Here is a 27,858-nt window from a genome sequence, read left to right as displayed (position 1 = left end):
ACGTCTGCAGCCCTAACAGGCTCGGTGATAACCCCTATTCACTGCGGGGCGCACAGGTGTGCCGGGGGGCCTTGGGGCCGGGCAGCGATGGGCATTCCCGCAGGAACGTGCGGTTTTTATGGGCAGCGATGGAATTCCCGCAGGAACGTGCGGCTTTTATGGGGCAGCGATGGGCATTCCCGCAGGAACGTGCGGGTTTTCTGGGGCAGCGATGGAATTCCCGCAGGAAGGTGCGGGTTTTCTGGGGCAGCGATGGAATTCCCGCAGGAACGAGCGGTTTTAATGGAAAAGCGCGGGAAGGCTCCGCGGGGCCGCTCCGGGCACTGCGGGCCGGGCCCTGAGGGCGTGAGGGGGGAACGGAGCCGCCGCCTCCGATTGGTCGAGCCGCACAGGAGGCGTGGTCAAAGCGGGACCAATCCACCTCCCGCCGGCGGGGGAGGAGGGAGGGTTCTCCCCACGCAAATGGTACAGCCCGAACCCGAGCCCTTTGGCCGGGCCGTTACCAGCGCCCGCGCGCGCTCAGGCAGGACCCACAGCGGGCTGCCCGCCGCGCTGCCTGATGCGGCGGCGGCCTCGCGGGACCGGTGGCGGCGTCGCACCGGCGCCCAGCCGCCTCCGGTCTGTCCGCCGGCTCCCGGCAGACGCCGCGCCGCCTCTCGGCATGCCTTTCGCCCGCCGGCTTGCCCCGGCGGGGCGGGCTCCGTTTTCCGGCGTTCTCGCCGGGCGGCCGCCGGCGGGGAGGGGGGGGTTGCGGCGCGAGGCGGGGCGCGCGCGGGGCGGGGGGGTCCTCGTCGGCGCGCGGAAAAAAACGCGCCAAGTTGTCTGACGGTGTCCCCGCGGTCTCCATGGCAACGGCGAGCGGGAGCGGGGCCGGCATGTAGCGGTGAGTGAGGGGGAGCGGCCGCACCGCGGCCTCGGGCCCCGCCGGCCGCGGGGAACATGCGGGGGGCGCGGGGGGGCGGCCCGAGCCCGGGGCGGGGGGCGGCGGGTCCGCGCTCGGCCCCCTCGGGGAGTAAATGGCGCCTGGTGTGCGCGTGTGTGTGTGTGTGCGCGCCAGGTGTGAGCGCCCCGGCCGCGCCCCGCAGGAACCATGCCCGGCGTCCTGCCCGGCGACAGCGCCAGGGCCAGCCCCTCCAAGAAGAACAGGCTGTCGCTGAAGCTCTTTCAGAAGAAGGAGGCGAAGCGAGTGCTGGATTTCATCGAGGCGCAGGAAAATGAGCCGAAGGGCGCGGAGTTCCGAGGCGCCGAGATGTGAGTGCCGCGCGGGAGAAGTTCCGTGGCGATGCCGCGGCGGGCTGGGGCTGCTCCCGCCATCCTTCCATCCATCCATCCTTCCATCCATCCTCCCTTCCTCCTTCCCTTCCTTCCCCGCTCCTTTCGCTTTCGTGTTCTCGCACCGGCAGGGCGCTGCAGCGCGCTCCATGGCATTAACGTGCGCCCCGATTCAATTAACACGCGCCTCCGGTAAATTAACCGGCCGGGGCCTCGTGGAACCGAACCAGCTCCGGCTGTGACCAATTGCTGCCTTCCCAGCCGTTTTAAGAAAGCGGCTTTGCCGCACCGGGGATGTTCAGTTGGCACAAACTTTGGGATTGCGTGCTGAAGTTAGTTTTTAAAACCTATTTAATCGCTGTAACCGACTTCTAATAACTCTCCTAAGAAAACTAGTTTTCTTCTGCTGCAATTTGCTCTTTTGATATTTTAGGGGCTTTTTTTGGTGTTTAGTTGGCACAAACTTTGGGATCAGTCGAAAAACTTACTTTGCTTCAGGTTAATATAAGTAGTTATTGCAAGTTAATATAAGTAATTATATTCAGGTTAATATAAGTAGTTATTGCAAGTTAATATAAGTAGTTATTGCAAGTTAATATAAGTAGTTATTGTGTCACTGAACTATTTATATTAAAATTTAATTTTCTGCAAGGGGAGCTCTAATGGAAATATGTAGGATGTTTAGTTGTGGGGTTGGCTGTCATTCATTGGGGCTTTTCAGGCCCTGAGCAAATCTGTTTCATTGCTGGTGAGGGGATTTAAGTGGGAAAAAGAAAATTGTGGTCAGTTAGAAATAGTTGGAGATGTCAAATTTTGGTTCTGTTGTGTCCTTACAGTGTATTAATCACTTCTATCAGTGATTATTAATAATGATAATCAGTGTGTAGTGTGTAAAGTTTATTGGTTTCTTTTTTTTAGATTTTTTTTCTGGTTTTATGCTTTGGCTTTGCATCCAGAAATGATGTGACTGGAGCAGGGGACAATGTAAAAATACATTCTAGGCACGTTTTTTCTGCCTTACGAATGAAGAAAGAACGTTCAAAAGTATCTGTACATGAAATTTTTGATCCATTAAATCAGTCTCCTGCTATCTGATGTGCTGGAGCTTAGAGCAGGTTTTCCTCCTGTGTGGTTTTGGGTGGGTTGCTGAGGAGTCCGAGTGAATTCAGACACTTTTGCAGGGTTTAGATCTGCATTTCTCAGTGCCGAGTTCTCCGAGGTGGGGACAGATGAAGGAGTGGTTTCTCCAGAGTGTCTCTTACCCCATGCTCTGTTTCCCAGTGACCAGGTGGTTCCTGCAGCACAGCCCCCCTCCCTTGTCAGCTGTGAGAAAAAAGACAACATGCTGCCTTTTGTGGGCTTGAACAACCTGGGCAACACCTGCTACCTGAACAGCGTCCTGCAGGTGAGCCATGGCCAGGGGGGCTCCAAAAGGGACGTTTTGGGTGACAAACGGGTGACATCGCTTCATTCGGGGTGCAGTGACAAGGGCATCTCATTACAGCAGGGAAATAAAGATGCTGCTGCAGGAAATGTGTGCCCTGTGGTTGTCCTGATTGGGAAATTCTTCAGTTTCCATACGCAGGGCTCCTCCCTGCTGTGAAAAATCCTGGATCTTTGTGTGCCTGGGGAGGTGCAGAGCTGTGTGGGTTATAAATGTGCATTTATGTGTGGAATAACTTCTTACTCTACTTATTCTCCTGTTTTCAACTGTTGCTTTCAGGTATTGTATTTTTGTCCTGGTTTTAAAACTGGAGTAAAACACTTATATAACATTATTTCAAAGAAGAGAGAATCTTCAAAGGATGAAGGAGAGCAAAAGGCAGAAAAGGTAACAAATCCCCACGTGTTCTTTGTTTGTAGCCTTGCAAGCGAGGCTGTCCTGAATGTAGGGAAAATTTAACTGGTTTCTGTTCTTAAGAAGCTTTTCAGCATTGTTTTCTGCACTCTATTCGAGTTGTTTTGAACTTTGGCACAAGTTTTGAAGTCTAACAGAAGAAATTTGAGGAAGATACCTGACCATGCTTCTGGCACAAAGATAATTATGAAACGGTGCCTGGAGCTGATGGAAATGGGAGTTTGGGCAAGGATGGTTTGGGATTTTAAACCAATGGTTAATTGGGCTTTTATGTTTGTTTCCTACTTGAAAAAAAAACCAAAATACTGTCTGAAACCCACCTGCCTCACATAGCAGACAAAAAATTCAGCCAAATACAGAAAACCAAGGGAGGGGAGGAGAGAAAAATGTTAATTTGTGACTGATGTACCTGTTGCAAGTGTTCTTATTCCTTTTACATTGTCCTTGCAGGGAAGCTGTAAAGAAGATCCCTTGGCAAGTTACGAGCTCATCTGCAGCTTGCACTCCTTGATCCTTTCAGTTGAGCAGCTTCAAGCCAGTTTTCTCCTAAACCCAGAGAAATACACGGATGAATTGGCCACTCAGCCCCGGAGGCTGCTGAACACCCTCAGGTACAAATCCCCTTCAATGCTGACAGAATTCTGTCCTGACTTTTCCAGGCCGTTAAATTGCCCAGCCTTAGAAGCTGCTGCAAGGTAGACAGCCTCAAATTTGGGGTGGCCTTACAGGCAGCGAGATTTTTGTGCTTATTGTTGGTACAGTGGGGTTGAAAATTTGAAAATAAATTGTAAGACTGTCATGCAGAAGGGCTTTAAAACAGTGCTTAGGTACAGAAGTGTTATTAAATCACAGAGAGGTTTGGGTTGGAAGGGACCTTAAAGCTCATCCACTTCCAGCCCTGCCATGGGCAGGGACACTTCCCACAATCCCAGGTTGCTCCAAGCCCTTCCCAGCCTGGCCTGGGACTCTTCCAGGGATCCCCTTGGAGCTGAGGAGCTCCACTGCTGGGTGTGTGGAAATCCTTAAGGTAGAACCTTCCCCCATGACTTCTGAATCCCTGATTTCAGTCTCAAATCACATTCCCCAGTTAGCAAAGGCCAGCAAACCCTCATTTTTTCTCCTTTCTTTGACAGAGAGCTGAACCCCATGTACGAAGGGTACCTGCAGCACGATGCCCAGGAGGTCCTGCAGTGCATCCTGGGGAACATCCAGGAAACCTGCCAGCTGCTGAAGAAGGAAGAGCTGAACAAACTGCCTGTGGAAGAGCCTGCAGCTAAACTGGAGGAAAAACCCAGCCAAAACCCCGAGAGCAATGGGTCTGTGAGCCCCGCTGAGGAGGAGGATCCCAGCCCGGGCAGCCACGGCGGAGACGCGGCCAAGGAGAAGCTGCTCAAGGGAAACGGGAAAAGGAAAAGCGACGCCGAGGGCGGCAACGCCAAGAAAAAATCCAAAGTATCAAAAGAGCAAATTGCAGCAGAAGAAAATCAAAGACAAACCAGGTCCAAGAGGAAAGCCACGGGAGAAAGGATGGAAAGCCAAACGGATGCCATTGCCAAGTGCTCCGGGGAGAGCGAGAGCGCCAAGCCCACGCAGAAAAAGTCGCGCCTTAGGTTAAACTGGTTAAAATCTTCCTGCAAACAGCCCAGTATCCTGTCCAAATTTTACAGTCTAGGAAAGTTAACTACAAACTTGGGATCCAAAGAGCCAGGGAGAGAATATGACTGTGAGTTCGAAGAGTCAGCTGTCAAGTGTGAAAATGGTGACAGTAAAGAAGAATATCATGAACCAGCGTCTCCTGTGGAAAGCCATCATGGAAAAGGAACTGAAAAAGAACCAAAAAAGGAAGGTTGGTGCACAAGTGGATGGGCTTAAAATTAGTAGGATTAAGAAAGTACAATGCGTGGGAAGTCAGCCTTCAAACTGCACAGCCTGCAGAGCTCTAAACACAAAATTAGATTTTTCAGGAATTGAAGATGATTTTTAGGAAAGAAAATTTATTTTTATACGTGTTTGTAATTTTTTCCCTTTTAGAACTTGACCTGTTTCGCTTAGATCTCGAGGTGTTTCTCTTAACACTCTGTAATCGTTGTGCAATATGTATAAAAAAGGCTGAATATTACCGGGTTTGTATTTACCACTAATTTTTGTCATCCGTGGAAAGAGCAAGTGGATTTGAGATGTAAAGGGATATTTCTGGCAGGAGCAAACAGAACCAAACACCACTAGCTATGGTTTTACAAGCAGTATCCTCTTTTTCCCTTCCAGTTCCTTAATCTTTCCATATTCCCAACCTTCCCAAGAACCAGGAAGGACTCAGGATGTATTAGAGATCTAATCTATTTAGATCTAATAGATACCAATTAGAAATGCTAATTGGCTGGCAGGTCTGGATTTTGTTGATGTCAATGAAACAAGATACAGGTTGAGGGAAGGGCCTCAGTATGAATCCAGTGCTTACTAATTTGGAACTTTCCACCCACCAATTTTTTATAAAAAATTGAAGGAATGAAGAGTCTCTTGAGTTCTGCATTTCTTCTGCAGATTTGGCCAAAACTAGCCAGTAAATTTAGGAAGGAGGAGAGGACTGAGAATGAACAGAAATCAGGCAAACCCACAGTGTGGTGCTCCTTGAGGAGGTCAGCAGTCCATGCTAAGTTGTTTTGATGACAACCAAATATTCCAGAACATCACACTTCAAGTACAAAACAAGAACCCAATCTCAGAACAGAAAATAAAGGGGGTCCTTATTTACTTACAAGCAGATGATACCATGAAAACTGTTCGTGATTTGTTTTGCTTTTTAATTCCTGTCTGAGCTCCCTAAAGGGCCGTGGTGTAGCAATGATTTTGTGAGGATAACCAGGTTCTCAAGGGTCTCTGGAACGAAGTGGCCCTTGCTCAGGGATGTGCCATGTGCTCTCTCCAGGTACAGAGCTGGCTGTCTTCGAGCTGGTGGAGAAACTCTTCCAGGGCCAGCTAGTGCTGAGGACAAGGTGCTTGGAGTGCGAGTGCTTCACGGAGAGGAGGGAGGATTTTCAGGACATCAGTGTCCCAGTGCAAGAAGATGAACTTTCTAAAAGTGAAGAGAGTTCTGAAAGTAAGTAATTCCCTCAAAAAAAAACCCAAAAAACAAAGGTTGTGGAGATGTGTTCCTGCCTCTGCCAGCCGTGGGGAAGGACGGTGCTTCAGTTAGGAAGGAGCACGGCTCCTGTTTGTGCTGGCTAAAATTAGAGGCTGTTATCTCCAGTCCTGATTAACTTTAGACTTTGGAAACACGGTGCTGATAATGCTGGCAGATCCAGATAATATTCAGATTGTTCCAGATCTTAACATACAGCATGGACTGCCTACATCTGTCACCTGTTTTCCTGCTTATGGATAGGTATTTCCTTTGGTTTGAGTCTTCCTTTTTCTTCCTGCATAAGAAATTGTGCTTTATCTTCTTTTGATAAGAAATATTTACATTTTTTCTTAGAAGTAAAAGAAACAAAAATCCAGCTTTTTTTTTCCTCAGTTACTCTACAACATTTAGTATTTTAGATTGCTGTTATTTTAATAACATTCGTATTATGTTTGTAAATGTTAGTCATGTGATATCTTTCACAATTTTTACTGATCTATATGCAGTTTTTTAGCTATTTTCAAAAGGAAGCATGCTAAAAACACATCTTGAAATTGAGGCTTTTAAGGGAATTAATTTTAGTTGCCGCTGACTTAATTTGGAGCAGCTTTTCCTGCTTTTGCTCCCCATTTTGCTGAAGGATTCAAAGGAAAATATGTGTGGTGATGTTCGTAAGTGAAGTGCTGCCGACAGCGGGTGATCCTGTCAGCAGTGTGAGGGTGGCAGGGGAGGCGAAATGCAAGAAGTGAGAGGGAACTTTCTGGTTATTTTGGGGGTTTGCCTTAATAAGTGAAATTCTGGTCTCATACAAGCTCTCCATTTCCAGACATGGCAACAAAATTGTGTGATCTGAAAGGAGCTTTGGGAAAATCCTAATTTTGAGCAGTGACATCCATTAAGTGATGTTTTCATCCCTTCCTGAAATGCTCCAAAGTTTGGAATACATCACATATTTCACACATACTGAGTGTTCTTTGCAGTGTTACAGGTTTGGAGTGGTCTGAACTTGACATATTTTGTTTTGTTGCTCTTCTGGCGGGATGCTTTGGAAATGTAAATATTGGCATATCCGTGAACGCAGCGATTTCTTTTCCAGTTTCTCCAGAGCCAAAAACAGAAATGAAGACTCTGAAATGGGCAATTTCCCAGTTTGCCTCAGTGGAGAGGATTGTGGGAGAGGACAAGTATTTCTGTGAGAACTGCCACCACTACACGGAAGCCGAGCGCAGCCTCTTGTTCGACAAAATGCCCGAAGTGATCACAATTCACTTGAAGTGCTTTGCTGCCAGTGGCTTGGAGTGAGTATGCATTGCCTGCCTTACCAAACGGGGTCCTGCAGCAAGGGAAGTCTTACCCCTAGAGCTGGAGATGCTTTGGAGTGTTTCCAAAAGATTCCCAGATTGGAATTAAACTGCTGGGATGAAGCCCCCGATGCCGTAAAGGCTCTGAGTTGTTCCAGGTAGTGGTAGAAATTACCTCCAGAAAAATTGACTTTTAGGAGATTCCTTAACAAAAATTTTTTAGCTGTACTCTTAAAACAACCTGGTATTTCTTAAAACTTTACTTACTTTAAATATCCCCTTATTTAAGGGGATGTTTAAGTTTTAAGTAAATAAACTGTGAGTTCAGAGGCAGCTTTAAGTACTTTACTAGAACAAGTAATGAGAACAAATCTGCATTTTATGGTCTGATGTTGTCTCTGCCTGAATGTGAGTAATAAAAAGATGAATGTGAGTGGGGAAAAAAATATAATCAGGAGTCAACACACTTCTAAAGAGCCAAAACTCATTACCCCAGAATTGACCAATTCCTTTAAAAAGACTTTGGTCTGTACATGAATATGAACACTAAAATTTTGGGGGGAAAAAAAGTCAGATAAACATTTTAAAGAACTAATATTTAAAAAATATATATAAATTACTTTAAAAACACAATGATATCAGCCTCATTGATATTCAGTTACAGAGCAATCAGTTTGGTAATGTAATTGTAGCAATCCTTATATTTTGAAAGAAGTTGTGGGAGTGTTCTTTATCTTTTTTTTTAATACTTAAAAATTTAGGGATTTTCTTTGGGATGAGAGCAAACAAAGAAAAATCCATCCCTACAGCACTGTACAGGAATATCCAGGTTTCTGACAAAGCAGAAAGGAAATTTCCTCTGTCTCTGCACTGTCTTTCCATACGAGTCCAGAATCATAACATACAAAATTGTCTTTTCATTGATCTCCACAATATTTACTTAAATACTGACTTGTATATACTGACTTAGAGCTGCACACTTAAAAATCATCACAGTTAAATAAGAAACACGAAAATTATCTTCTGTTTGCTCCTGTATTTCCTATTTTCTTGTTTCCATGAGGAAGGACCTGCAGTTAACCAACCCTCTCCTGCCTCATTCACCTCCTCTGTCCTGGGCAGCTTCAGGTCCTTGCTCCAAAACACTCAGACCAATTTCCAGGTCAGAGTGAATCCGGTCTCTTGTGGTTTTCCTCATGTGTCCTCTCAGTCATTCCATAAATTTTCTGCCAAGGGCTACCAGTCAGAGATTGAGGAAGTCAGAGTGGAAAATCTGACACTGAAACCTGTGATGAGGCTGAAACTCTTCTGAAGAGTTTCCTGATATTTGAGTTGGATGTTTTCTCTTGGGCAAAACCTTCTCATTGCTAAAAGTAGTAACAAACTCTTCTACTGGCTTTAAACAAAACATTTTTAAGATAAGAATCTTCAGGCAACTTTCAGCTCCCACAAAAATTTGGGAATGTGGTCTGCTCAGTTGTGCTCTACTGAGTTCTCTGGTGACTGAGTTGTAAATAAATGAGAAATGAAGGGTACTGTAAATATTTGCAGTTAATAGGGATTTTATTCATATTTTCTAGATGCTGCTTTGCAAAGTGTTTTGTTTTAAAATAAAGCAGCCAGTGTGAAAATCTCCTTGCCTGGGGAGAAGTCATTCTCTTAGGCAAGAGTGTGTGAGTGTGGGGAAAAATGCCAGGCCATGTGTGAGCAGGCTGTGAAGCTGTTCAGGAGGCATTTGTTAACTGGTAACATGCAATTAAGCATTTCCACTATAGAAATTTAAGAATCTGTGAGAAAATCAGCTTTTTGTCTTGTGAAATTGAGTGGGTAAAATGTCACTAATTTATGGTCTCAAAAGATGTGGCTGCAGAAATCAAGTTTGATGTGAAGTGCATCAGTCAGAGCAGGCAGAGTACTTGGCATGCAATTTTTCTGTCTTCAGATTCTTATCATTAAGAAGAACAAAAAGCTAATAGGAAAAGATTTCCTCTCTTATTTCATCCTCTCCAAATCTTTCTGATGCTGGATGTCATTGAGAAGAAAGGTAGAGCCTGCTTTTTCCTGTTTTCTGTGAATATGATTGTCCCAGTGTGCTTGAGTGGAACTGGATTTGTAATCCAGGTATCAGCCAGCACTTCTGTGTTTCTTGACTCTCTTCTGAATCTCTCTGTTTCTGGCTGCTGATAATAGGGATTTTCAGAAGATGTTTTATTATTTCTGATTCTGTGCTCTTCTGTGTTCCTTTTGGTGGAGTGAAATGTGTATGGTGAGAGGTCTGAAGTGAGGTTCCACTGCACTGGAGTGACTGAGGATCTGTGTGTGTGTCACTGTGTTTGTTTCTGTGTCTCAGGGTTCATGGCCCTGAACAGGAGTGAAGCAGAACCAAAATTAAATCCAGGAAAACAGTAATCATAACTGCAGTTGTGCCATGGCTGCGGTTTCCTTGGATTTAAGTTATTTTTTCCTATGATAAGAGCAGTGAGCTCTTGGAAACCTCAGTTTTACAGGCCTTGTCTGTACTCCCCAGTATTTTTCCCTGCAACACCCTCACAGTTGAGTAAGACTGAGTCATCCCTGGAATTTATTAGGACATCACAACCTATTGTTAAATAAAGGGGTTAACTGATCCGGGCTGATGCAATGTGTAAGTCATCAAGGGCAGAATCATTCAAGGAGGCTGATGCACAGTGAAATCCCAACAATGACTTTCTCTTCAAACTCTGTAGAATATCCTTATAATGAAAGGACTTTTCCCCCTCCTGGTAAATTTGTGTGCTATGAACAAAATACTGAATATTTATGGAATACTAGAGGCTTTTCCAAAGTAAATTAGCCACAGAATTGTTTGAAAAATTAGAATGCCATAGGACAGTTAGTGAAGAATCCCAGGTGAGCACCACTGGCACAGCTACAGTGCACTGAGGGGAGCTGAGGAAAATTAGTCACAATCTCTTGAGTGGTATTAGAGCTACTTGAAAGTAAAATAAGTAATGCTTTATTTAGTAAATGACTCTTTCAGGAGGAGAAAAAAACAAGCCCAACCCTGCTGGGTTCAGCCTTGGCTGTTGAAGAGGGTTTTGGTTGTTTCTGAACAGGATGGTGAGAGAGAGAAGGGGGTGTTTGTGCAGAAATAGGAGCAGGAGTGAGAACAATCAGCTGAACCTTTATCATCACTATTTAAAAATTATCTTTAGCTGATACTTTAGAAAAATGGGATCTCAGAAATAGTTAAAATTTACAGTTTCTGGGCTGTAAGATTTAACATTACAGTCATAAAAATGCCTTTGCTGACCTGGGATGCTGGTGCTGGGCCAGGGCAGCAGGGAGCAGTTCCCATCATCCGTATCTCTGATGAGAAAGGATATGGCTGCACCTGTGGGCCACCTGCAGTGGTGTTTGGGAGGTGCTGTGGCACGAGGTGTAAGCCGTGTGTCCCTCGGCAGGTTTGACTGCTACGGGGGCCTGTCCAAGATCAACACGCCGCTGCTGACGCCGCTCCGGCTGTCCCTGGAGGAGTGGAGCACGCGGCCCACCAACGACACCTACGGGCTCTTCGCCGTGGTCATGCACAGCGGCATCACCATCAGCAGCGGCCACTACACGGCCTCGGTGAAGGTCACAGACCTGCAGAGCCTGGAGCTGGACAGGGGCAACTTCCTCCCCGAGCCGGCCTACGCCGCGCTCAAGCCGGAGCCGCTGACCGAGGAGGAGGCGCGGGCCGTGGCCGAGGACTACGACGACGGCGAGGTCTCCTTCAGGCTCAACGGCGCCGCGCCGCCGGGCAAGGTGCTCAGCAAGAAGAACATGGAGGCCGTGGGGCTGCTCGGGGGGCAGAAGAGCAAGGCTGACTGTGAGCTGTGTGCCAGCAAACAGCCCAACCCCGAGAAGCTGCTGAGCGTGGCTCCCGAGCCGCGCAGCGAGCCCAGCGCCGAGCCCAGGGCGGAGCAGGGCGAGCCCCCGGCGCTGGGAGCCAACGGACTGGAGAACAAAGCTCTCTACGTGCTCCAGAGCCTCAAGGAGTACGAGGGGAAGTGGCTGCTCTTCGATGATTCTGAAGTGAAGGTCACAGAGGAAAAGGACTTTCTGAATTCTCTTTCTCCGACGTCGTCATCTACATCGACTCCTTACCTACTGTTTTATAAGAAAATTGTAGAGTGATGCTGTACTTGGACTGTAAATATTTGGGATTTGCATACACCTCTGGCTCTGATTTGCATCCAAACTACCTGGAAGCAACGGCTGTTTGTTTTTTGAAGCTACTGATTCTTCATCTTTCTGGTCTTTTTTTTTCTTCGGTGTCAAGTGGCTCGACTTGAATTAACAGAACATGACATAGGACGTGACTCACACCGTAACTTTTCTGCTGAAGAATAGTGCTCTGACCTTTTAGAAATACCAGTTTGTATAGATTCTAAACGATGCCTACAGCACCCAGTAGTGGTTTTAATGCAGCTCTAGGTCTCAGACATGCCTGTTGTATTATTAGCTTTTTTTTTCCTTTTTTTTTTTTCCCTTTTTTTCCCTGTTTTTTTCCTTTTTTTTTCTTTTTTTTTTTAAATAAAAGTTATTTGTATTCATACCCTGGAGTAAATGTATATTAACTAGCAAATTTCATCAGAAGTTGTGTATTTTTGTAACTTGGGAAGTAACACTTCATATTTAGTCTTTGGGTAATGGACATGGTTTATTCTCCTGCTCCCCTTCTTTCCTGCTCCTTGCAACTCGAAGCACAAGGAAAAAGGTCTGGGAACCTTGACCAGAGCATTGGAGGGAACTGGATTCATGGAAGTGTTTGACTGGTCCAATGTGCCTCTTGATGCATAGGTGTTAATGAGCAAAGTGTAAATAGGTGTGATTAATACTTCAAAGCAGGGGCAGAGTGTAGTGTAATTAAAATAATTTTGTACTTTGAAGAGTGAAGCCCTCAACTCTGCATCTCTTTGGGGTGGTTGGGAACTTAGTGGTGCCCCTCTAACTGAAGTTAGTTTGTACCTGGAGCTGACTGAAACGTGGGGGAAAAGGAGAGCATTTGGCTTTGATGCTTTGTTAAGAATGTACATACGAAATAAAAAAGTTATGATCCGCATCTGAGACAAGCAGATCAGCCTGTTGTGTTTGGAGAGGGGAAAGGGTTTTGGGAACAGTTACAAAAAGGCTGGGAAATCATCTTTAAGAATTAAAGAGCTTCTAGAATACATTCTGTGGTTTTTAGCTGCTTCTTGGACAGTGCCTCCTAATTTGAAGGTACTTTTTGACTTGTGAGGTTAAGGGGAAACATTGCAAAACCAAAACCATTTGCACTAAATACTAGAGATGAAAATCCCAAATTGTCTGTCAGAGAATTGAAGGCGACTCCTATAAAGTGATAAAGATCTTAACAAAGATGACTCAAAAAAGGGAGAGTGTTCAGTCTGTCCCAGGATGGATGGAATGACAGCAAGTGTCACTGCAGGCTTTGAGTATGCCCTGGATATATTTCACCTTCTTCCACTACAAATTAATTTATTTACAGAAAAAGCCCTAAAAACCTCTGCCTCCTTAATTCTGCAATACTTAATTTTTACTATCTTTTATTACAATGTTGTATAAACATGGAGCTAAGTCAGGAAAAATCTCTTCTAGTGCATTTTCCATGTTAGGTTTGACCTGTTGTACAGGCCTTGATTTCGCAGCATAAAAAATCTGCAATGACAAAATACACTTTCCCTTTTCCAAAGCATTGCACCATAATAATAAATAATAAATAATTTCAGAGTCTAAACCAAGAGAAAGCTACATTACAAAAATATCAGTAATCTTACCTTGCAAGGACAGCCCAATCCCATTACAGAATGCAATTTTTTAGGCTTTGCTGAATTTCAGCCTGCAAATGAAAGTTTATTTTTCCACACCTGGCGCAAGACTTTATCTTTTTCATTCAACTGCAGCATCAGGAATGTTCCAAGGAAACAAAATACCATTATTTACACCAAAATAGGATGTCAGGAAGACCCAGCTGCCTTCCATCATCCCAGCACAGCTTGGGAGGAGATTCTTTGTGGCAGCTGAAAACAGCCTCAGCTGGAAGATGCTGAATGAAAACCCCTCCCCTGGCACAGGGAGAGGGATGGGGGGTGGATTTTTGGGGTATTCACTCAAGCACCACTTGGCACCCCCCTGAACTTGTTGCCTGTAACTCCTGTCCTGGAGCAGGACCGCTGTAAATTAAAGTTTCATCCTTTCATGGCTCCTGGAATTTGTTTGCACTGTGTAAATATTTTTAATGCCTCTTCCTGTAAATCTCTTCCAAAGCCCTTCCCTCCTTCCTTAATATTTTCCATTCTGAGATTCCCTGACTCCTGTAGCACCTCCAAGGCCTTGTCAACCCCTGGGCTTTGCCAGAGCCTTGGAATATCCATGAAAAGGCTGGAGTTTTCCTTCTGCAGGGAGCTCCCTGCAGGTGTGACACAGAAGCAATTCAGGATTATTCTGTTCCCAGGAACCTGGCAGAGCCTGGCACACAAGGCACCCCCAGTGTGCAGCTGCTGGGATAACAGAGCACGGGAGAAGTCTCCAATAACCTAAAATAAGTATCAGGAAGGGAAAATAAAAGACCCTCCCCACCCTAAACCTTCAGTGCTGCTGCAGAAGGGGGCACTTAATGTATAAACCCATTTGTCCTTCTGTTTTTAGAAATTTACATCTATAAAGAGTATGTTTATCAAATTCAGGTTTTGTGTGTCTATCTGGTTTTTTATGCATACTTGAATATTTATGGAGAGAGAATAAACATGTTTAATCACTCACCACCTCTTCTAGGGGACTCTGTTCACCACAGAGAGGAAAAATATTAAGGACAAGATTTAGGAGTTGTGGATTCAGCTCCAAATCTGATGTTTTCTCAAAGTGCAGTGTTAGACCCCAAAATATCTGCTGTAAAACATCTTTCTTCACATAAATAGTAATGCAAAAGAATGCTTTGTACCCTTTTAAACTGTGACACCATTTTAGGTTCTTTTGCCCTGTGAAATTAGGCTTTAAATTAAAAAATTACATGAAATGAGTTTAGTTCCATGGACACTGCTAATTCCAGGGGTGAGGAGATGCTGGGGCCTCCCAGCTGGTGGAGCTGTCCATGAACACACAGAAGTGAAGCTGAAACTTCCCCTGATGGAGGTGAAGGGGTACCAAGCTGTGCCTCCATCTGCTGCTGACTACAGGTGGAATGAATTTTTTTTTGTTTGCAGCAAAAGAACAGGGATAATAAACAATCAGCACTTTTGGTTAATTAATGTTACCGTGACTTACCTTGCTCTGAACCTTTTCCCCAAGGATGCTGAGCCCTGAAGTCCAATGCACAGGGAATGAAAGTGTAAACATTCACATATTTAATAGTACCATCAAAATAACCATCAGCATCATCACTACATTAAAAACTTCCAAAATGCATTTGCGTATGGTCCTAATATAAATTAAATATAGGAACTAAAAGTAAAATAAATTTAACATTAGGTAATGCTATAAATAAAGGTAAATGCATTTAGTGTACCTTTGAGTCATAAAAATGCCTTAAAAAACAGGTAAGTTTACAGCTCATCACCAATACTCTGGATACCACTGCCATGATGGTTTGTTTTTTTCTTTTCAAACATTGAGAAGTCTACATTTGACAATTCAGAATGATTTTTTTGGCCACTGAACACTTTGATGGAGGAAGAGGTGTGTGGGATGTCCAGGATGAAGTCCAAGTTTTATTTCACAATAAAACTTCTTTGATTCCCAGCGCTGATAACAAGGCTCTTTTTCTTTTCAAAACCTTAATTTTTTAAGTGCTTTTTTTTTTTTATTTTGGTTTTTAACTCGTTTAGATTTCCATTTTGCGAAGGCTCATCCTGCTGAAGGAGTCTCTGAGGGAGAGAAAATACAATGATGAGCTCAGATTTTCCATGGTGAAATAAGAAGCCTCACCAGATGAATGACTCTGAATTGATTTCCAGTATTTCCTAGAGCTGGTTACAACAAAAATTAAATCTACTGGCATTAAAACTCGTTGCTTTTCCAAGGAATTGGGTTTGGGTTTGTATCTGGAATCATCCAGAACACTGACAGAAAGTTTAATTCCTGTGTGCACACAGAAGCAGCACAAACACCTGCACAACTGGTGTTTATTATTATTTAAAAAACCTTATTTAAATCTTTCAAACACATCCCTGAAGAGGAATTTGCCAAGGAATACTTGGAGTTGGACTCAGTGATCTTGTGGGATCCTTCCAACTCGGGATATTCTATGATTTTCAGGATATTTTATGTCATAGCTGTATCAGGCTGATTATCTGATCAGATAATAATCACCACACCAAAAGCATTTGTAGGGTTCCTGGCTGGGTGCAGAGGGAAGGTCTGGTGTTTCCACCATGCCAGCCAGGAAAATTTGCAAGGGAACAGCTGGGACACAGAGCTGGGGAGAGCTCCAGCATCCCAAAGCTGGGCAGGGAGGGAAGGGACCTTTCTGCAGCACTCCCAGCCAGAAACCCTCTGAGTTCAGCTCCAGGAACATCCAGCCTTGCCCTGCTGCCAGGGAACTCCAGAGGGGCCACAGATCCCTGCTGGGAACCACTCCTGGCCCTGATCTGGGAGCCCCAGCCTGGCTGGAAAGTGGCTGTACCCCAAATCCCTCTGCTCATCCATGACCTGCACATGGAGGTTTTGGTCACTCCAAACCTGGAATTTTTCCAGAGCAGGTTGGAGCAGCCTGCTGTGGCAGAAGGTGCCCATGGCAGGGGGTGGGACTGGATGGTGTTTAAGATCTTTCCAACCCAAACCCTTCTGTGATCCTGTGATTCCCACTGGGATTTTTATGTCCTGTGTCACACAAACCCAATCTCCAGCTTCCTGCTCTTCCAGCACCAACAATTTTCCCCCCCTGGAGCTCCTGATCCCATTTTCATTGGGAATTAAGTCCTGCCATGCTGAGGGTGGTTTTGCATCTAAAAGGAATGGGATGCAGGATGGAAACAATCAAAAACCCGACTGTCCTAGCTGAGGAGCAAAAGGAACATTGCAAACACCACCTACCACAGCTGCTGGGAAGGGAATGTGCTCTCGGGAGGGACAGAAGGGAAAAGGGATGGGCTCAGCCAGGAGAGCCAGGATGGAAAACAAACGGATGGCGCAGGATCCCGGGAAGCTCAGAGCCCTCAGTTTCACACCCTGTGCCCCGAGAGGAACCCCAAATATGCACCTGTGGCACGTGACAGGCAGCACTGCCTTGTAGAGCTGTGGGATCTTCCTGTTGATCAGGGGCTGCAGAGCCTCCTTGAGCCGGTGGTAGTTGCGCTCCAGCTCCCGCTGATATTCCTTCTGGTCCGGCCCGATCAGGCTCTTGTTCTTCCTCAGGGCATCCTCACACCTGCAACACAAACTCTCTGAGAGCTGGGCACGCAGAAAGCGCCCCTTGAGACAGGTTTGTTCATCCAATGGTACAAAAACAGCCACTTTGTCCCTCTGGGATCACGGGGAATATCCTTTGTCTTGTCTTTTGGTCATCAGGGCTCAGCTGAAGCACCTGGTGTCCAGGGGGCAAGGAGAGGGTGTCACATCTCCCATTTCCAGAGTGACAACTCCTTTTTTATTGTCATTTACCCTCCAGTTACATTTATCCTCTCTGAAGAGAAATGAAAAGCGAATTTCCACAGAGCCACTTCCAGTCCCAGAGGATTGAAAGATGGATAGAATCAGGAGAGATTAATAAACAGCAGCCTGGGATGTTCACCAAGAACTCTTCTGCTTGCAAAGATGTAATTTAAATAAAGGGTAGGAAAAGAACTGTTTCAGCAAAGCCATTTATTTCACAAGGGAAAACTATTATGCTTCCACTGGATCTATATGCTCACAGCTTTTTCATTTCAATTATTTTTGGTGGTTTTTAAAATTTCTTGGTGCTGTAAAAGATGCTGGACTGAGCCTGCAGTTTGCATGACTCAAAGAAAGTAGAGCAGCCAGCACATTTCTCCAGGGAATGGTGCCAGCATCCCTCCACTCTACTTGGAGAAATTCACTTCAGAAGGAAATTTCATCTCCTGGCCAGTCCAGCAGCTCCTCCTGACCCTGCCAGGCTGGGAGCTCTGGCCTGTTGTGATTTTTCTGGGACACTTCACAGCTGAGCTGGGATCAATTCCTCCCTGCTAAACAGCAAGGGCCACGAAGCCAGGGAGCAGCAGCAGCAACAGGGAAGGGCTGGGCAGGTGAGGAAGGAGCTGCACATGGAAGCTGGGCAGGTGGAGGGACAGCAGGACAGCCCTGGGTCACTGCACGTGGCCCTGCCTGGGGTGGCAGCAGCCACAGCACCCGGCAGGAGCCCTGGGGACCCTTTCCGTACCTTTTGGTGAAGTCCTTGAAGCAGAGGCGGAGTTTGTTGTGGTGTCTGAAGAGCTTTGGATCGTTGGGGATTTCAGACAAGAAAACTTGTGCAACTTCTAATGGTCCCTTTAGGAGAAGAAGGGCACAGTGAGCTTCTGGAAACTGTCATATCCAATCACTGGAGAAAGTTCAGCCACACAGAAAACATCCACAAAACACAACATTTCCTTACACAAAGCATCCTGAAGAGCTGCAGCTGGGAAGTCTGGTGTAAATCACCAACCTCAGTGACAACTGAGTCTCCTTTAGGCCTTGCTTTGTTTTATTTAAAACTCTGCTTTTGGAAAACAGTGTGAGAAACTGCACAGATTCTCCATTTGTTTTCCTTTATAAGGACTCCTGACAAAGTTTGCTCAACTCGCGACTGAGGCAAAGTTTAAACAATGCAGATGGAAGCAGGGAGTGTTTGCCAGCGCCACAAACTCGACCCAGCACTCAGAACTCCAGCTGATTTTTTTCCAGCTTGTGCACTGTGCTTTACTCAGCTTTTCCTCAGTTCTTCTCCACTGCTTTCCATTTTGTTGAAAATCCACAGCAGGACACAATCCTGCAGAGCCTGGCTACCAAAGGGAAAGTTTAGGGAAGAGGAGCAGGCAGAAACAACTGCAAGTGCCAGGAAGGAGCAGTAACTGAGGGAGAGATGTTTCTTCCCAGTTTCTTTCCCCATTTTCAAGACTCTTACTCAAACAGCAAAGTCACTGGGAACAGCTGGCCTAGACCTACCCTAAGTGACCTTCAACACATCCCAGACTAAACAGGGCAAAAGTGCCAGGGGAATTGAGAAAGAAGGCCCAAGGCCGTGCACTCCCAGAGTCCAGCTGGGACAGAGATCCTCACCTGATTCACTGTGGTACCTACTGATCCCTGCAGCACCATCTGCAGCATCTTGGGGTCTGCAGGGTCTTGGTGGGTGGCAAAAGCCAATTCCTGGGTCTTCTTCTGCATGTCCTCGATGGCAACCTCGATGGGGGTCAAAATGATCTAAGCAAGAGGCCAGAAGAGGATTTTTGTTATGGCTGAGCTTGGCAACCAGGCACAGACCTTCAGGAACAGCCAGGCCACAGTGGGGTGGTGCTGGAACCCTGGTTACTGAGAATTTTAGACTGCTGACAGGCACTAACCCCCAAGAGAACACTGCATTTGACCTAAAACCCTAAAGAAAGCTTCCAAAATTAAATAATAAAAGCAAGATTATAAATATATAATTTAGATAAAAGTATATAATATCACATGATAATATATATGATAAAAAACTTAATATATATATGATAAAAAACTTATATATACATAAAAGTTTATACATATATAGATATATCTGATAAAAACTTAAAATTTAAAATATAATATATATAAAAACAATATTAATAATATATATAAAACAAAAACTAATCCTTCTGCACCTTCTTCATAAATTTAAATAATGTTATATAAATAAATAAAAAATCCACATTTCAAACCGCAAATAATTAATTATTAAATTAAGAATAAAAATAATTTAAATATCATTTCTTAATTGAACAATTTATCCTTAAAAAACTTTATTAAAAATACAGCTCCATTTTTAATTTATTAAAATACTATAAAACTCACAATTTATAAAACTATAATATAAATTTAAAACTAATAAACATCTAAATCCAAACAAAAAATATCATCTCACACATTTAATCCCAGCCTTAACAAACAAACAAACCAAAATTTCCACAGGGTGGCACCACGAAGGGGTAGAGGACACCAACAGGACCTCAGAAATGCATCATCTTGGTTCAGTGACATCAAGAAAGGGTTTGATTTTTAGATGTGTTTCTGGGCACCCCAGAGCTGTCTGAGATGTTTCTGAGTGGCACTCGTGTCCCTTTGGGTCACTGCTCACAGTGTCCCAGTGACCACACCTGATCCTGCCCACCCTTGGAAAATTAGCAAGCCTCCATTATCACAGAATCATGGAATGGTTGGGTGGGAAGGGACCTTGGAGCTCATCCCATTCCACCCCCACCACGGGCAGGACACCTTCCCTAGACCAGGCTGCTCCAACACCAACCCAGCCTGGCCTACATGCACCAGGTCTGGAGGTGGTGGGGCAGGCACATCCCCAAATCACTCTGGGCTTACTTTGGGTCGAATGGCAACAGGGAGGAGTCCCGAGGAGCTCCTAAGCTCCTCAGGCAAGCTGGGACTGCAGCTGCAGGAGCCTCCTGCACCACTGGGCACCGTTTCCCACCCAACTGCAGCCTCACCTCCTCCTTGTGGATGACGTTGATCCTGGTTTTGATGTAGGGGAAGGCGTGGGAGGTGGTGAGGATGGTCTTGCGCTTGAACTGCTCGTGCAGGTCGCCGTGGGCGCGGCCGTCCAGCGTGAAGGGCGTGCAGTACATGAAGCGCCGCAGGTTGTAGTTCTTGTCGAAGTAGGTGATCCTGTCCTTCATCTCGTACGTGTCAAAGTAGGGCTCCACGTAGGTGATCTGGATGTAGGCCTGCAGCAGGGAATGTGCTCCTCAGCTGTGCTGGCCCAGCTGGAGCTGTGTCCTCCCAACACCACCACTGCACAAACTAGGGCTGGGCTTTGCCTTCAAAAATCCCGCTCGCACCGGCGGGACCGAGGTGCTGCCGCCAGCTTGCGGGCTGGGTAAAGCACAGCTCGCTGTCCTTCCCTTCTCATGCCTTTCACATCATGGAATCATGCAATGCTTTGTGTGGGAGGGAGCCTGAAGCCCATCCAACCCACCCCTACCACAGGGAGGGACACCTTCCACTAAACCAGGGCGCTGCAGCCTGGCCTGGGGCACTGCCAGGGATCCAGGGGCAGCCCCAGCTGCTCTGGGCACCCTGTGCCAGGGCCTCACCACCTCACAATGAATTTCTCCCCAATATCCAGACTAAACCTCTCCTTGCAGCTCATGCCCTGCCCTGTTTCCCAAGCCTGCTCCTGCTCTTTCTGCTGCTCTTAAAGGACGTGGCACAAAGGTGACAAAATGCCACAGCTGCACAAAAGCCGGGGAATGGCACAGCCCCTCCTGCCTTGCACCCAGCACAGATTCTATCCTCTCACCTCCTCCCTTCCCACCCACCACTACCAGGGCAGGGAAGGGAATGGCCAATCCTGCATCCCTTGCTGGAGTGACTTTCCCAAACTCTCTTCCCAAGCAGCCACATGATGTTCAGTACATGGGTTTTGTTGCCCACCTGGTGAAATTCAGGGCAGAATCTGTCCCACTGCATTTTCACCCATTCAGGACCTGTTCTACTTCACACCTGCACTTGTGCCCTTACCTTGTTGGGATCAAGTTTACATTTGTCCACAGGGTTTGAGTCCTTGATCACTTCCAGCACATCTTCCCCAAACCGTTCTCCATAAAACCCCTACAACCAAGGAGAAAGGAAAAAACCATCAAATGCAGCCCTGATGGGGGCTGGGGGCAAAGGCACATTCAGGGCAGGTGAAGCTCCACATGCCTGACAGAATGTGATCTGCTGAACCCAGGAGAATTCCAACAGTCACATTCCAGAGGCAATGGGAAAAAACAAGCCCTGGAAAGCAGGAGAGCCTTCCAACAGTGCCTGGCTCTAAACGAGGCATTTGGGTTTGTTTTGTGTCTATGTGCAACTAAAATGGGTCAGTTTGGGATCCACTGGTGTTGGAAAGGATAGAATGTTTAAATTTCAGCTCATGATTTTAATTAACATTGAAATTAACTGCTTTAATCAAAACCTATATATATATTAATTATAAATACTGTGATATTCCTAAATTACTCTTAGCCAGCATTTAGCAACGTTGTCATAACCTACTTTTGTGGGAAAATTAATGGAGCTTTAAGTTTTGATAAACCAACTCTGCTGTGCTTCAGTGGGCAGAGAGTGGGAGAGAGAGATGGACTGCTGAGGTTGGACATCTGGAATGCAGAATTAGGGACATCTTGGAGAAACCAGAAGATAAAGAAGAGAGACTAACAAAGACTCAGTCTATGCCTTGGGAAGACCCTACTGGAGGAGAAAGACAATGGGAACACCACAAATTTTCAGGAAGAGACTCTGATCAGGGAATTCCTCTCCTCCCACAGAGGTGGCACCAGCAGGAGGGAAGGGGACACCAGCCCCAGCTCTCAGACACCCAAACTGCTTCTCTGAGGGGCTGTTCCTGTGAAACAACTGATGATGAAGTTAAAGTTCCAGTGAAACCCTCTCACCTCCAGCCGATGGGAGATTTCAGCCAACTTGGTTATTGCAGGCTCCTTGTAAACAAACTCTTGCTCATCCAGGTCTCCAAACTTAGTTCCATAAAAACCAACTCGGAAGTAGGTGCCAAACATCCTCTTTCCATCCTAGGGATGGAGAAACAAGAGGTTATTTCAGGGTGGAGACACGCACACCCCCAAGCACGGCTGCAGGCAGGCTCCTGAATTTATGCAAAAAATGAAAAGAAATTTAAAAAAAGGGAAAAAATTAGAAAGAAAGAAGGGAAAGAAAAAAAACACACCTGGAACTCAGCATGGATGCATTTAGCAGCAAACACCACAATGGAATTATAAACTAACATGGAATTCTATGGATCAGTTACGACCATCAGCCCAACTCTGCAATGACTTCTCCCAGCCCAGGAGGAGCCTGGAGGTGCCATCATGAAAATTATGGAATAGTTTGGGTTGGGAGGGACCTCAAAGCCCATCCAGTGCCACCCCTGCCATGGGCAGGGACATCTCCCACTATCCCAGGATGCTCCAAGCCCTGTCCAACCTGGCCTGGGACACCTTCAGGGATCCAGGGGCAGCCACAGCTGCTCTGGGAACTGGAGACTCACCACCCTCACAGGGAAGAATTCCTTCCCAATATCCCACCTAAATCTACTCTCTTTCAGCTTAAGAAGCATCAGATGTCTCTGAGAGGCAGGCAAAGGCCAATCCCTTTGTTGGAATCATTGTCTGAGGCTCTCCAAAGCCTGTGCAGATCCTGCAGGGGTCAGACACCCCTGGAATCACCCAGCATGGATTCCCCCCAAATCCACCCTCCAGGAATTGCAGGGTTGGGCCCAAGTCAATGTCCAGTTCACTCACACACACACACACAAGTGCTTTTGAACCAGCATTCCAGCTGGGAGGTGTTACACTCTCTAGGAACTGTCTAGGAGAGAGGGCCAAAGTCACTCCTGGTGAAAGCAGATGCAATCCTGTGCCATGTACCTGCTTCCAGGGGAGCCAGTGGTGAATTTGGCCCCGAAACGCAACAAAAGGAGAGAAACAAGAAAGATTTTTTGCTGGAAAGGCAACGGAGAAAATCTGATTAGGAGAGAGAGAAAGAGAGAAGAAAAATGCTTTAAAAATTAAACACACCTTGCTTGTGTTAAAGAACTCACGCTGCATGCACAAACCAGGGATGCCTTTCAGCAAGAAACTCCAAAATGTTCACCTTTACTCTCGTGACAAAGTGTGATGCAGTTAAGGACACTGAGTGCCCCTGAGCTGGGCTAGGTTTTGGCTTCAAACAGCCCTTACAGGTGTCCTGGCTGCCAGGTTTTGTTTTAGTATTTTGCTATGGCAAAACTGATCTCTTGTGATGGTGAACATGATCTACGGAAGGCAAAGAGGATAAATAAACCAAACTAAAATAAAAAAACCCTTCAGGCAAACTCCAGACTGCAAAAACCACTGGCATGGCCACTGCCTTCTCCTGGCTGGAGGAAACTCTGGAGCATCTTCTTGGAGGTGCCTGAGGGCAAAAAAACTTCAACTTCAGAGCTGAGCTCTGCCCTCCTGAAGGCACCTGGGGTGAGTAGCAGCCCTCATCCCACAAAAGCCACACGGGGCTATGCCCAGGCTCCCTGGACCCTGCTCTAGAGCCCATCCCTCTGGGAATCCTCCTGCAGAGAGGGGCTCTTCTCCAGCCCCACTGCCAGGGCTTTCAGCACACCACAGGATCCCAGCACCCCTCCCAGGGTGGGGACTCCAGCTGCAGAGCTGCTGCTGTTTTACTGGATGCTGCCATTTCCCTGGACTCCCTGCCTTTGTCCAGTGCCCATCCCTCTGGATTCATTCAGGATTGAGCTACTGAACCCTTTTTTCCTCATCACTACCTTTTCAAAGCCACAGTTTGGGGTAACATTATCCACACTAAAATCCCTCAACACCCAGCATTTCCAGCTTCCACCTCACTGTCACAGACAGAAGGCTCTGACTCCAGGACTCCTTTCACACAGTCAGGACCTGGGGGAAGGTGGGGTTGGAACCTCATCTCTTTAAGGTCCTTTCCAACCCAAACCATTCCATGACTCCGTGTCTGCCTGGGGGGAGCTGCCACATGGATCAGCTTTCCAGGGCCAAAGGTTGTGGGATCCTTCCCCAAGCCTGGCACTGGGTGGTTGAGGACACACTGATTTCTAATTAATGAGCTGTTTCCTTCCTCCTGGGCCAGGGGTTTCCAGGGTGGGAAGCATTTGCAGAACCAGACCCCTACAAGTGAGTTTTTGGCATGGACACCTGGCCAGGCAGCTCCTTGTTACAGGCAGGGTAAAAATAACAAGGGAGGAAGAGAATGCTGTCTGCTGATCAGCATAAATCCCTGAGGAGTCCTGCTGGCATTTACTAAATGCATAAAGTCAAAGCTTTGGGGCATTGGGGAGTCCCAGGAGTGGCAGAGCTCCAGGAAAGCCTGCTGAGATTCCCTGTTCCTGTGTGAGATCAGCTCCCAGCTCAACCCCATGCTGCTCTGGCTCTCCCTGGTAAATCCAGATGCTGAATCCCAGTTAAAGGGATCCCAGAGGCAGCAGTGAGGAGCACTGTCAGCCCCTGATGTGACTTATGCTGGGAATCTGTGCCTGGAGGCAAGGGAATGGGAGCAAATCCCTTTGGGGAAAACATTTCCAGACCACTCCAGGCCTGCCAAGGATATTCAGGAGCTGCCTCTTCCCTGGGATCAGCTCCATGCCTGGCATTAGGGATAGGGGATGGCTCTGTACTGGCATCTCAAACTCAGCCAACACCAAACCACTTCCCAGCCACAGCAGGGAAAACGGAACAAATAATTAAATGCTCTGTGGTCTTGTTTCTGGCAAGAGCTAAAAATGCAGATATGAGGGAGGAATTATTAAAAGCATCGTATCTCCTATTATTTTATCAAAAAATAATAGGATTTTGGGAGGAGAAGAGAATGAAGGTGAACACTGAATAGCCATCACACAACTGGCAGAGCAGGTAACAGCCACCATGACTTATGAGGGTTCATGATTTGTTATTATGCATGGTAAATACCTTTCCAAATTGCTGGGAATAAAGTTTTGGGGTTATCTCTTGCACGCACACAAAAAGCTTTGCCAACAAGATTTGTTGGGAAAAACAAGATAAATCAGACACAAGAGGGATCATTGCTTCCTCCACCAGGACAGCAGCAGCTGCCTGAAGGGTGCAGGAACAAAAGCAACTCCTTCAAAATGCAGAATCCAACCCATCTTTACCAAACCCAGCACTGTTATTTTCCTGCTCAATTTTAACCCAAGGTCCTTTGCGGTGTTGCCAACTACTACAAGTCTTCCAATATTGATTTTTTGGGAAACAATCAGCTCCTGGAGCCTTGTTATCCACTGGCAACCTCTCCCTGCACAGTTTAAAAAGAGTTTTTAAATTCTCGTGGCACAGCATGAAAAGATTTTTTCTTAATTTTCCTAATTGGAAAGCAAACAAATAGAATAAATTTAACATTTATTCCATGAATAAACACACAAAGCCCATCAGCTGGTGTGTTTAAGGAGAGCTCAGGAATGCTCTGGTGCCAGCCCCAGGACACTGCAATGCTTTTGTAGTTGGCAACACCACATTCCTTGTGCCATGAGGGGGGTGCTGCTGTTGGCATAGCTCTTTGCTAAAATGAAATTGGGGGTTCCACAGTGTAAAACAAACAAACAAACAAAACAAAAACAAAAAAGGGGAGGTGGGGGAAAAGGGGCAGAGAAAGGGAAAAAAATTTCCACAAGTAGGAACTTACCACAACAGACAATAGTAAGAGTGGGGAGGAGGGTCAGCAACCAGGGCGATAGAGGAGAAAACAGAAAGTATTTAATTAGGGAAATTCCATAAAACAAACAAGCAGCAAATTGGCAGCAAATAAATTTTAAAATTAAAAAAAAAAAATGGGAGCGAGCATCCATTAAAATATTTAAAATAAGGGGAGGGAAAAAAAGGGCAAAACATGCAACAAACCTGAAAGCTACAAAGCACAAAGGTCAGAAAAAGTGTGGCAATGAAGGAGCACGATGACAGACGAGAGCTGAACCCACGGTGTCTTTTACCATGCAGTAAAACAAGTGGTGTTAGAATCATAACCAATGGCAGGAGTCTCTCCAGGGGTCGATTTAGGGGCAGAATAATAAAACAGATGCTCACAGGCCTTGTTGGCTTGAACACATTTACATCGTTTCCACACCTAGCACAGGTTCTCTGCTGGGCTGTGTCTGCCTGGACCTTCCATGGGGACAAGGGGACGACTTCCAGGGCCAGCCCTGAAGTGTCAGGGTTTATTTTAAGCTGCTCAATTTCCATTTTTTGCTAGGCTGGAATTGAAACTGACATTCAGACATCACCAGCCTTCATGATGTCCCACAACACCAAAGGTTTTTTTGTCTCAGCCTCGGTTCAGTAAACGTGTGGTGGAAACCTGGAGGGAGGTGGCCCAAAATGAGCTGCCTGATCCAAAGAAAAGCAAAAATAAACTGGAAAGATGAAGCCTAAACAAAGAACATCATATTCACAGAACTTTTTAGTGCTTTCTGAGACTTCTCCGTGCTCATGCACCCACTGTGCCAACTGGACTAGGGCTGGAGGCAAAGTGGCCCTGCAGAGCAATCAATTGCTTTGTCCATTTTTAACCCAAAAGTGTGGTTCTCCTGGTGTGTGCTGCAGAACTGTGAGCACACAGCCTCCTCAAAAACCCAGGCAGCAAAACTGGCCCCAGTTAACACAACCGAGCCCTTTTACTGCCAGATAAACCCCCACATAAATTGACTGAGAACAGAAGGAAGCATTTTCTCCTCTGAGATCAAAGGTGCACCTGCAGCAAACCAGGTTTGTGTTTGGTACCTCTGAGCATTGGTGCTTAAATCGACCCCTGTGGGTGGGGTGAAAATATGGTATGGAGGGATGATTTTCTGTGTCAATGCTGATGGAAAGAAATATAAACAAATTATAAAAACAAACTAGTGATGATACAGTGGCTCATTCACCAAAGAACCTCATTAGTGGAACACGTCAGCATCCATGCACTACCTACAGCTGCTTACGAAGAAATTCCTACTACGACCACGGTTTATTGGGATTTCTTTGGTTAATGAATTGTTTTAAACAGCAGACAGCAACAGAAACACCCACAACTAGCACATGTGGGCAAGCGTTGGCGTGAGTCATCTGGGAACTCAATTAGTGTTCTTTGCTAACTAAGATGGAGTTACCTACCTCCCAGCCAGTACTCTGTGTGATAAAAAGTAAAAAGGGCATGTCACAGAAACCAAAAAAAAAAGTTTCAAAGGCCAAAACATGACCAGCAAATAAGCCTGCAATGGTTTCAATGGTTCTAAGTCATCATGCATCCAAAGCAGCCTCCTCTGGCCCAGCCAGGCCCTCACAGCCCTTAATTAAGCTGGTGGCTTTTGCACCATCCAAGTTTGGAAAGGTTCCTTCAATTCTTTAACCACCACATGAACGAACAAATAAACCCCCCAGCAATTCTGGATGTTACCTACCAGGCTAAAGGCAAGGTACAGGGGGTTTCCCAGCATGCAAAACACAGTTTAAAAGAACATCTGAGAGGGTAACCTGGAATTTTTAAGTCTTAGATAGTTCTGAAGTTACAACAAAATCTTGGTTTGTGATGTTTTCTCGTATTAAATTCCAGAAAAAAAACCAACTGTTAATGATCCTTGTATTTAC

General features: G+C 46.0%; 2 protein-coding genes across 19 annotated transcripts in view; one reads left to right on the top strand and one right to left on the bottom strand.

Moving 5' to 3' along the window:
* Positions 1-751: 751 nt before the first annotated feature.
* Positions 752-12,643, top strand: USP1 (ubiquitin specific peptidase 1). 3 transcript variants are annotated; one of them, XM_038145190.1, is made up of 9 exons: positions 752-883; positions 1,058-1,251; positions 2,554-2,677; positions 2,996-3,103; positions 3,581-3,741; positions 4,264-4,976; positions 6,057-6,227; positions 7,348-7,549; positions 10,996-12,641. In XM_038145190.1, exons 2-9 carry the CDS (start codon positions 1,091-1,093, stop codon positions 11,708-11,710), a joined length of 2,355 nt encoding a protein of 784 aa, XP_038001118.1. In that variant the 5' UTR covers positions 752-883; positions 1,058-1,090; the 3' UTR covers positions 11,711-12,641. The 3 variants fall into 3 exon arrangements, with proteins under 3 accessions (XP_038001118.1, XP_038001119.1, XP_038001120.1); XM_038145191.1 differs by having other exon boundaries at positions 766-883; positions 1,086-1,251; positions 10,996-12,642; XM_038145192.1 differs by lacking the exon at positions 1,058-1,251 and having other exon boundaries at positions 778-883; positions 10,996-12,643.
* Positions 12,644-14,761: 2,118 nt separating this feature from the next.
* Positions 14,762-27,858, bottom strand: part of DOCK7 (dedicator of cytokinesis 7) — a 96,005-nt gene continuing 82,908 nt past the window's right edge. For 5 of the 16 annotated variants that reach the window (XM_038145171.1, XM_038145174.1, XM_038145179.1 and 2 more), the window contains 8 exons: positions 27,385-27,399; positions 22,138-22,272; positions 21,221-21,310; positions 20,188-20,424; positions 18,788-18,931; positions 17,910-18,016; positions 16,773-16,940; positions 14,762-15,438 (listed from right to left, as the gene is read on the bottom strand). In XM_038145171.1, the coding sequence (XP_038001099.1) occupies positions 15,396-15,438; positions 16,773-16,940; positions 17,910-18,016; positions 18,788-18,931; positions 20,188-20,424; positions 21,221-21,310; positions 22,138-22,272; positions 27,385-27,399 (939 nt within the window). In that variant the 3' untranslated portion in view covers positions 14,762-15,395. Of the gene's footprint in view, positions 15,439-16,772; positions 16,941-17,909; positions 18,017-18,787; positions 18,932-20,187; positions 20,425-21,220; positions 21,311-22,137; positions 22,273-23,127; positions 25,917-27,384; positions 27,400-27,858 lie in introns of those variants that run through there. The other 11 variants (XM_038145172.1, XM_038145176.1, XM_038145185.1 and 8 more) reach the window with 4 other exon arrangements.

Source organism: Motacilla alba, chromosome 8 (genome assembly GCF_015832195.1).
Source record: "Motacilla alba alba isolate MOTALB_02 chromosome 8, Motacilla_alba_V1.0_pri, whole genome shotgun sequence".
NCBI classification, from domain to species: Eukaryota; Metazoa; Chordata; class Aves; order Passeriformes; family Motacillidae; genus Motacilla; species Motacilla alba.
This window is presented reverse-complemented; position numbering and strand designations above follow the sequence as displayed.